General features: G+C 32.1%; 1 protein-coding gene across 1 annotated transcript in view; it reads right to left on the bottom strand.

Annotated features, from left to right (window-relative positions):
• Window positions 1-11367, bottom strand: part of LOC108904773 — a 27653-nt gene extending 16286 nt beyond the window's left edge. Inside the window, exon 1 of the mRNA XM_023457325.1 lies at window positions 10928-11367. Within this exon, the coding sequence (XP_023313093.1) occupies window positions 10928-11354 (427 nt within the window). The 5' untranslated portion in view covers window positions 11355-11367. The remainder of the gene's footprint in view (window positions 1-10927) is intronic.
• Between the last annotated feature and the right edge of the window lie 162 nt (window positions 11368-11529).

Here is an 11529-nt window from a genome sequence, read left to right as displayed (position 1 = left end):
ATAAATACATCTAGTAATAAACTAAAAGCTAGTTGGAATATCGTCAACCAAGAGCGAAATAAGGTGCAGTCAGTAAGTTTGCCAACATTATCCGCGACTGAATTTAATGAATATTTTACAAATATAGCTAATACGTTAAGAGAATCTATTCCAGCTAGCAACTTATCAATTGAGAGGTTGTTTGCTCGAGTACCTTCTCCATCTAGTTCTTTTTTTATAAAACCTGTATCGGAAGATACAGTATTACAAGCAGTTAAATCTCTGAAGGATTCCCCATGCACTGACGTTTTTGAAATTAATTCGAGAATACTTAAGGAAACTATTGAATTAATACTCCCATTTTTAACTTCACTAATAAATGTTTGCTTCAACAGGGGTATTTTTCCCCAGTGCTTTAAGCTGACTAAGATTTTACCAATGTTCAAACAAGGAGATCCAAATCTTACAAATAATTATCGCCCAATCTCAATTATACCAATTTTTGGTAAGGTGATTGAAGCCATAATGAAGGCGAGATTATATACTTTCCTTGAAAACAATTCCGTTTTATGTGCGAGTCAATTTGGTTTTAGATCGAATCGGTCTACAACCAATGCAGTGCATGGGGTTGTGAAAGACGTTATCAGAGGACTTGAAAAGGGTGAACACACGGCTATTGCTTTATGCGACCTCACAAAAGCCTTCGACTGTGTCCCCCACGAATTATTATTGGCTAAGTTGGAGCATTACGGTGTGAGGGGTTTGCCACTTGTTTTTTTTTAAGTCGTACTTAATGGACAGGTCTCAGTGTGTCACAATTAACAATAATGTGTCCGAATTTAAAGTGAATAACTATGGTGTACCACAGGGATCCATTTTGCGACCAATCTTATTTATTTATAAATGACATTCATTACTCTCTTTTACCTAAGAAATGTATACTGTTTGCGGACGACACTAATTTGTTGGTGTCACACAGGGACTGTTCTCAGCTGAATGTTCTAATGAACCAATTAATTGAGCGGGAGGAGCAGTGGTTTTCGTTTAACAAACTTACAGTGAATATTGAAAAAACTCAAAGGCTTACTATATCTTCAAACAGAGCAAATGTAAAGGGTGATCAAGTAAAGCTGCTCGGTGTAGTTGTAGATGATGGTTTAAATTGGGCAGGGCATGTTGGATATCTTTTGAAGACACTTCCAAGTACTATTTTTTTACTACGCCAATTGAAATCTGTGGTTAGACTTGAGACTTTGATTTCTTCGTATTTTGCATTTCTTCATACTCGTCTGTGCTATGCGGTGTTTTTGTGGGGTAATTCTAGCCAGTCGATTTTTTCTTTACAAATAAAAACGATTAGAGTACTAGCAGGTCTGAGCGGCAGAGAACATTTCATTAATTTAGGGATCTTGCCATTACCCTGCCTATACATATATTACACTTTAACTGAAATACACAAAAATATAAACAGTTTTTGTCTTCAGTCAGACATTCACATATATAACACAAGAAACTCTAATGCAATTAGAACAGACCGCTTCCGACTTACAAGGTTACAATCAAATTCTCTTAACGTTGGGCTTTATAATAAACTGCCAACTACTGTTAAATCGTTAAATCTGAATTGTTTTAAAACTGTAATTAGGAGGCATCTAAGTCAATACTGTTTCTATACAATACACGATTTTCTTAATACAGATTCTAAATAATTGCTGTTATATGTCGCTTCGTGTGAAGTTGGATTGTTTCGGCTTGTTTGTGATGATGTACTCTATGTGTTATGTTTGATATACTATTTTCTTTGTCTTATACACATTTATATGTACGACTGTATTCACATTTGTACCTTTGACTTGCCATAAATGTATATGATATATGTAACATGGTCCAATAAACTTTCTTTCTTTCTTACTTCTTTGTCTCTTATTTTTTATGTATTTTCTAGATATACGCTAATAAAAGCAATTTTTTATTTTTCTTTCGTTTCAGAAAAAAAATTTTGAAAATTAATGTACTACTTGAAGTAAAAATAGGCTCTATGAATTTTAAATTCTGTCATAATATACGGAGAATAGGCAAAAAATTAAATACTGCTTATTAATGGTAGAGAATACTTATTTAAAAATTTCTGCTAAAAAAGTTGTTGGGAATAAGATATGGCGAAATACAAAAATCTCATCCAAATAAAAAAAAACTAAAGAAAACTCAATCAAACTGTATTTAAATTTTGGAATATTTCCCATTTATTTTTCTATAAACAATGTCAAAATGGAGAATATTTATTATGGGTATATAAAAAAATTATAAATACCTATAGCAATAAAAATCCTGTAATGTATTTTCATCTTAATATTACAAAAGCATACAAATTTTCTACATTTATTTAAAAGTTTATAATTGGTCAAATATTTTGATAGATGATTTTCGTGAGGCGACCTCGGTACGGTTTAAATTAATTTTAATATACAAAAAAAATTACTACCTACCTACTTGTAATAAAATTGTGAAAAAAGATGGATATAATTGAGTAAGAATCTAAATGGGTAAACATTATCATGAAATTATTAGATTTATTATAGCCCTTGAGTAATTTTTCTCTGCTCTTCCGCTGCTACTAAGTGATGAGGAAATGAAAAAGTAGTAATCTAATATCTTCTTAAAAATAACTTTTTTAATTCCACATAATAAAAAAATTCTGTACACATTTTCTATAATCAATTTTAATAATTTTTTTTAGTAATATCATCTCATAAGCGTTTTCAGTATAAGCAATCTGATATTGATAATAAGCAAGATATTTTTTATAAAAATTTTTTTAATTAGTCCTACTTTACGTCACTTTAAAGATGTTAAGATAATTAAAAAAATGTTCCTAAATTTCTAGGTATGTTAGGGACAAAACTTCATGGAAGAACTAGTAAATAAAAAAATTTGCCTTGTCTGAATTGTAATGAAAAAAAACACCTGCCATATTGAAATAATATTAGAAACCTTTAGTCTAGCAAGATATTTGGATGTAAAAGTGTATCAATGATATTATACTTAGATACAGTACTAGACAGAATAATTGACGTCATTTTATAGGAATATAAGCAGATTATTAAATAATTAAATTAGCCAAACTACAGCGAAATTTGTATTTTTCCTTTAATTAATTTGATTTACGAGTATATATTAATTAAAAAAAAAAATATTATAAACTGACAAATATTTTGGAAAAAATTGTTAAAACTCTGCGTCAAGTTCTAGATTTTATTTTACGCGAAACAAAAATACTAAATATAATGTTTAGTCTAGAAAAATTATTTAGAATTAAATTAGAGTCCAAAAAGTGTACAATTAAGATAAGTAAAAATATATCAGAGTAAATTGTAACGTAGGATTTCTTCTAGACTGTTGAGAATTATATAGATATGGTATACGAAAACTAACAAATTTTCAATTTTTGAATATTAATTTTTTTATTCGCATAAATATCAAATACACACAAAATAAAGGAATGTTTATTGTTTCCTATGAAAATTGATTTAGTACCAAATTATCCAATTTAAACTAATTTTTAACTATGCATAAACACAAAAATGTTTCAATATCTATTATACATAATTATATATTTTACTATTACGCTGTTACAATTGCAATTACATAATAACAACAATTAATATATTTAGCATTGCAAGGAGGTCAGCTTCGTATATACTAACCTACTTATTTTTCTCTTTGAATTGATGACTAAACTATAAATAACTTTTTAACTAGTTTAATTTTCTTTAAAACATAAACGTTTGTAAAAAATACGAGTTATTGATAGAGATTATGGCACTCAATCAATAGGTATGTGGTACCAACTGAGAATTATAACTCTTGTAAGGGCGCCATTACCAGTAAAAACTGTTTTCTACAAAGAAAAAAAAATCCTTCTACATCATGTTATGCTGAAAATGCAATTTATTGAATTTTGAAACCATTATTTGTGCGCGTCTTTGACAACAAAGGTAGTGTAAAGTTGTCTGAAAAACTATTCTAATGTTAAATTTGTTACCTGTTCTTCTTAACACAAAAAAACCGAAATTCGTATTAATGTTTCCAAAAAAATTCATCAAAACAGTCTGTGTCAAAGTACTAATTTCTTTGGAGTTACAAACCGCTGTTCATTTTTATACTCCTATTGGATGTTTCCAGAATGTATACTTACAATTTTGAAATTATTTCGAGCAAGCAAGACGAAAGTTTAAGTTTTGATGTTTTGAATTTGAAAAATTTCATTTTTATGTAGTAGAGATAACTTATTGATGGAGTAAATAAACCTTTTCGTTCTTCATTTATCGAAAATTATGATAAAAAAATTAATTAATTGTATATAAATTTGGTATATCAATTGAAAGTAAAAAAAACAATCGTTTTTCAGATAAAAACATTGACATTTTTTAGTTACTGCCTAAATACTAGATAACTAAAAATACTAAAGTATCTACTATTAGCATTAGATAATAAGTTAAATAAGGTTTTGAATTAGACGCAAACTAATTTAGGAAATAAACATGGTTTTAAAAACACTTTTTTATAATTAGAATAGAGACATCATTCAGTAAACTTCGACTACCTGTTCATTGAAATGAATATGATAAAAATGTTCTTTAGCTTTTTTATCTAATTTTGTCCCCAACAACATGCCACGAAGCTGTGTGCCATTCTTATAAAGCTTCCGTAACTCGTATTTTTTTTTTGTTTTTATAGTAAAAAGTTAAACATGCCATTTTTTAAATCAATATGTGGACGTAGAGACCGAATAACAGAAAATATTCATTCACTGCATTGTTAAATTACGGTTTTAACGTTGAAACTAATTGCTTTTCCAACCGCGTAATTCAGCAGTAACAGAACGTATTATTATACAGTAGCCGTGTGATGTGGTTAACTTATGACTGATAACATACTAAAGGATTTATACGTTGAAGTTATTTACTATGGAAACAAACCACTTCACAAGACGTCAGGGTATTTTATGTGTTCATATGTAATTAGTTCTGTTCTAGTAACGAAGGAAATTCGCAATTGTGACTAAATAGTACAATATTCCAGACTACGTTTCAGTTGAAAACAACTACAGCTATATTATTATGATGAAATTATTACTTACAACTTTAGTTGGTTGTTGCAAAACTTATTTGTTTGTTACTTCGTCTTATTTTTTATATAGGTATTTTTTTATTATTTTTTTAACGTCAGGCTTTTTACATTTTACAGGAACACCTCTCGAAAAGGCGATAGTTAATTAATTCAGACCAGTTTTGAAATGTATTAAATATTTTTATAAAGTTTGGATCAGTCTGTTTTCATACATGCAATTTAAAATAACGGTATCGGGACATAAAATTTTTCTTTTGTGGTAAAAAATATAAATCATAACGCGTATGTATGTCACAGCAAACAATAACTTCCTTGTTTTATTTATACAGGGTGGCCAAATGAAAACGAAACAGAACTGCGTCAAGATTGTAGAAAAACGCTCAGACCCGTCGATTTTAGATCAAAGGGGGACATTCTTTGCTGCTATTTTTGACTCCGCCACTTTCACCCCCAAGCAAGGGTAAGCATCACCCCAAAATATTTAAATGGCATTGGGGGTTGAGTAATATTTCTTTTGAAAGCTCTTACAATTCTCTTTACAACAGACTTTAAATTTTATAATTCCGCCCAATACTTTGAAAAAAATTTACATTTTAAAATTTAAATTATGTTTAGTTGCTTACTTACTACTTAGTTGATTAAATGTTCAAACTGATGACCGCCCGCTTCCATACAAGAATAAAGATTTTGTTCGAAACGTTCGCGCACATTCCGAAGCATTTCCGGAGTGATTCGACGGCATTCGTCGACGATTCTTTGACGCAAATCTTCCAGCGACGCTGGCTGTGTTTTATAGATTTTACTTTTTAGGTATCCCCACAAAAAGAAATCAAGGGGCGATAAATCCGGTGATCGTGGAGGCCACTCAATGCTGCCTCTTCTCCCAATCCAATTCCGTAGAAAACGTTGGTCCAAATACTGACGGACAATTAACGCATAATGCGGAGGAGCACCGTCCTGTTGAAAAATCAAATGATCTTCATCATACTCTGGAACATTTTCAATAATATCAGTCAAGACAGGGTCAATAGCGTCTTCCAGTAATTGAAAATACATTTGGCCAGTCAAATTACCAGGTAGAAAAAAAGGACCGACCTGCCAGTCAGCGAAAATTTTTCCGGTTGCTGTGTATGCACCTCGTGAGAATTTCTTGGTTTTGAATCAAACCAATAGCGGCATTTGTGACGATTTACCGTTCCGTTCAAGAAAAAACTGCATTAATCAGAAAAACAGATGTTAACAAAGAACTGTAGATCGTTCCCTGCTCGCTCACTCATTATTTCGCAAAATTGTAAACGACGGTCATAATCATCCTCATGAAGTTCCTGGACTAAATGTATTTTGTATGGATGGAATTGCCTCGTATTTAATGTAGGATCAAGATGAACTTGTCCCAAAACTGCAACTTCACTAGCTTCATTAACTATAGGTTTTTCAATTTATCGTTTTTTATTGGCTACGTTCCCTGTCTCTTGAAATTTTTTACTAACTCTAGAACATACTTCTTGATGTTGTTCATTAAATAGCTGAGCTGTTCTATTCGCACATTTATTGTTCATAAAGTAAAGCGAAATGACATCTATCCTTTCTGCAATGGAATAAACCATAGTGTTTAATTTTCAAAAACACAATTAAATAAACTACCAACCAACACTTCCAAATAATACTAGAAAATAATTTGGAATCCACTAATTTTACGTTCATTGTGTGTGTATAGCATTCATTTCTGTTTTTTACAATTCTGTATTTTTACGAAAGTGATAACAAATCGCCAAAAACCAATGTAACGCAAGAAATACTAAATTTATACCATTGGCGTACTTAACTCGAATGACTGACATTTTTACCATTGCTAATTGTTTGTACATAAGTTTCAACTTTAAAATAAAAATTCTTAATAAGTATTGGGCGGAATTATAAAATTTAAAGTCTGTTGTAAAGAGAATTGTAAGAGCTTTCAAAAGAAATATTACTCAACCCCCAATGCCATTTAAATATTTTGGGGTGGTGCTTACCCTTGCTTGGGGGTGAAAGTGGCGAAGTCAAAAATACCAGCAAAGAATGTTCCCCTTTAATCTAAAATCGACGGGTCTGAGCGTTTTTCTACAATCTTGACGCAGTTCCTGAAAATGGCTCTGTTTCGTTTTCATTTGGCCACCCTGTATTTACGGAACATCTGATCGTTAAAAGTCGAGTACATAATGTATAAATACAAAATTAAAAGTATAATATCTATACTCAATTGAATATTGAAGGTCAATGTGCAGGCTGACCCACAACTGATGGTTGGACATCATTACATGAGAAAGAAAACAGCAATGCCTCATAAAGCTTCATTTGGCATGATATTTTTGAAATTGACGGACAATCTAATGGAGATGATGAAACTGCGAGCTAATAACTATATGGATTATGTTTCTTGCATCAAGCAATCAAACGACTACGTAATGTGGTTATGGGAGTTATAGGGTCATGGGTTTATAGGGTTATTGGGTTAGGGGGTTGGGGATTATAGGGTTAAATATATTCTGTTTATAGAGCCCTAATATATCCCGCAATGAAAGAGTAAGTTAAATTACTGAATAACGTGATTATTGGAGTTATCGGTTATGTGGTTATGGGAATATACGGTTATGCGGTTAGGTGGTTTGAGGTCGACTGTATAGGATTATGGGGTTACGGCGGGTGCACAGCTCCCTTTACAGGACCGTTGTGTGTAATAGGACTTGACAGCTGGGGTTGTGAGATGATATGGGGTTATCGCTAAAACCTGAAGTGATGGTGTTAAATTGATCACGGATTCGGATTCAGTGACCCCGAAAATATGTAGTCTGATCTTCGGACTCGAAAAGCATTTTTTTGTCTGGCTGTGTAATCGATCAGAAGCAAATTAGATTGTCTGTCTCAAATTTCCCTCATAGTAAACTGTGACTGCACCCCAAATTTTAACCCTTGCAGTTTTTTTTATCATAGAAGTATTGAACAATACCATAACCTAAATGCACTATAGTTCTAAATAGATATTTAATTTCACTGAAACAGAAACCTGCTGTGATAGGTGGTTTATGAATTATTTTTCATGTTGCCTCGATAACTTTTAAAAATTGAGTTCATTAAAACTAAATGCCCGTTCAAAATTTTTATCAGATCCAATTTTATTTCATTTAGAAAAAAACTGTAACTTTATTAACTTGATTTATTTCAAATTTTTTTTTTTCGTTAATTATTCTGATTCTTCGAAAAACTGTTCTAAAAGTTTAGAGTTTAATAGCTGATGAGTTTACTTTGAGAAAATTTGTTTCGAATTGCGAATACTGGTTTATTACCTTTAATTTCGGTTCTTTATTTACATTTAGTTACAAGTAGTTTGTTAATTCAGGATTGAATTCCACAGACTAATCTTATTCTATTAAAGTTTTGAGATTGGCTAGTCAAGCAGGTACAAAACTTTTCAAGTTGTACAACGGCACATCTATTGCACGTTAAATATCTAGTTTAATACACAAGTCAATTAAAAACTATAATAGCATATAAATATTCATCTCTAAAATAATAATTAAAATACAAAAACGCTCAATGGTACCTTAGTTCAAGAGAGTTAAGCTCAAAACCTTCGAGATGTGGCTGTTGCTTGACGTAGATTAGATATTAGTAAAAATGAGTCGAAAATAATATATACAATGAAGTTTGTGCCAGGAAAAAAATTGTGCTATTTGCAGGAAAAATTAAAAATTGCAAAAGTACTCGAAAATGAGGCATTTTTTCTCACATTTTCCAATATAACTTTTTAAATATGCATTTTACAGAAAAAAACATTATGATGAAATTGTTTGTTGTGAAATTTGTTACAAGATAGATTGAGCCGTTTCAATTGAGACTCCGTCTCGATTGAAACGGCTTAGTCCGTGAACAAAACAATACTAATAAAATTTGTATTTTGCCTAAATCGTTGCAAAAACCAATTTGCGTAATTGACTCTTGCAGGATAATCAGCGGGAGACATTTCATGTACCTTTTGGACGTCATAAGGGTGTAGCAGTTGTTCTGGAAGGGTCTCATGAACGGTCTATTTGTGGCATGAACTTGGACCGACAGCTTTTTTACACTATTGGATCTCATCCAGAATGTTCCCCCCCAGGTAAAGGTTCCTTGCTCATTTTGGAGGCCTTTCTCTACCACGATGCGGCTACTTTTAGCATTTTTTATTTCACTTGACTCTTTACCTCTTTCTCTTAAGCTACGATCAAGTCTTTCAGAAATTGTTCGGTGCGGTAAACGTTGATTTGGAAATGCTTCAGAATAAATTCTTCTTGTCTCAACACAATTGCCGAGTGCTTGTCCACAGAAAATGAAACTAGATGCATGTCAGCATATTCGTTATAGGAATAATGCTCCATTATTTAGTTTTGTGTACTCAATCAATCAGACAAATTTTACAAGTGTTGTCAATAAACATAAAAACGACTAGTGTTTTATTGCAGAATTCTGATTTATTATTTCAGTGACGTGATATACAAAAACTGAATTTTTTCGAAAACGGCTAATTTTATTGAAACAAATGTAGAGTACCTTTTTTAAAGAGGAATGGTCAAAGTATTTAAAAATTCAGTTTTCAGCTCTATACAATGACACTTGTCCCACTTGGCCCAACGGGTGTGGTGGCAAGTCCGTTCCTGACTTTCCTGACAGTGTAAAACATCTACTGTAGTACGGCTTTACGAGTCTTTGTGGTCTACATAAAATATTAAAATTTCAAACTAGGCTTATTTTGACTTCCCCTATACACTCCAGAGGGTATGCCATATACTTACCAGACACCCTGTATACGGAGGGTTCATAACAACAGACAAAGGAAAGGAGAATGCAAGGAAAATATAGTATTTTAATGCAACAGTTGCTTTGTATAACCACTAGTATGGAAAATCATTTTAGGTTTTTCCAATTTATATTAAAATTACAAACCTTACTTGGAGAAAAGAAAATAAACGAAACAAATTGAGATATAAAAGAGCTGAAGTTATAATGGTTATAATATGGGCATATTTGTTTAGGGGTGGATATATCCATCCCATTTCCGTAAATGCATTTATTATTCCGTTAATATGTCAGAAAGTAACATCTATACACAAGTATTAGCACACCAAATTTGATGTAAATCGAAAAATCGTTTTGAAGATATTTCGAAGTAACTAAAACTTTTATTCTCTTTCTAATTTAATGCCATCTAGCGGCTAAAAGAAGCAACTTGGTATAAGTGGCCTTAAAACGCCATATTAGAGAGTACCCTGTACACACCCATCCTGTGTCGGTTCACTCAGCCTGTATATTTCTTCACTTCTGAGCTATTGAATAAATAACTTTATTTTGTTTTAATCTCAATGTCCTTGCAATTTCTGAACCATTAATAATAATTAGATTCGAGATTATAAGACAAACTTTCAACACTTCGCAATTTTGATGCTGTCTCTTCCTCTCATATGTTCACACGTGCTGTAAATTATAGTGTACAGGGTGTTTCACAATTCTTATTATATATTCAGAGAACGACAGAATATCAAAATAATTTGACAATTTTCTTTTATTTCTAAATACAAGTGGTCAAAGATGATTTTTAAAATTAAATTTTAGCCACATCTATTCGAAAAAACAATGTATAGAACAACATTCTTCATTTGCCTTGCTTCACCAAATACACTAGGTCATAAAAAACTATTAAATAGAAAATAAAATATATAATACTGGTAAATATTAATAAAACAAAAAAAAAACAGAAAGATTGAAAACTAACTAATGAGTTATCTAGTTACTATCTAAAAACAGCCTTGAACGTGATGTGAGTTATCTCCAGTGCAGTGATTACGGTAAGCAACCCAGGCATTGAAGCCGTTGCCTGACAGTCTCTGATGTTCCTCGTAGATAGTCTTGGCACAGGCAATGTCATCACCCAAGTAGTCGTTCCTGAAGTCAGCACAGGTCTTCTTGCACGCCTTTCCTGGGCCTCCATGAGCAGTACACCAGTAAATTTCGCTTATCTGGAGGATACCATGGTCGCCGCTGGAGTGATTGATTTGAGATGTGTCGAAATTTGACTCGTGTTGAGCGATGCACGTCCATGTTGGAATCTGCCACTTGGGAATGCCGTACTTCAAGAGCTGGTGGGCGAATTCACACCTCTCGAACACTTTTGCTTCGGACAAGCTGAAGCTTACTGCAATTACGACGAGTAGAGTTGCGTAGTTGGTCATGTTGAATCTTCAGTAAAACTGATGTAACTGACTATTGTACGCCTCGGGCTGTTTTTATATGGCTAGAGTTTAAACAAATTCAGCTTTGGAAATTCTAATCGGCGTTATGGGAAAGCCCGCAATATACACGTAATTGACAGATAACGTTAACTTGAAATAAACGAAGACATTAAGG

Source organism: Anoplophora glabripennis, unplaced genomic scaffold (assembly GCF_000390285.2).
Source record: "Anoplophora glabripennis isolate ALB-LARVAE unplaced genomic scaffold, Agla_2.0 scaffold124, whole genome shotgun sequence".
Classification (NCBI taxonomy): Eukaryota; Metazoa; Arthropoda; class Insecta; order Coleoptera; family Cerambycidae; genus Anoplophora; species Anoplophora glabripennis.
Note: the sequence above shows the minus strand (reverse complement) of the source record. Positions and strands in the feature narration are given on the sequence as shown.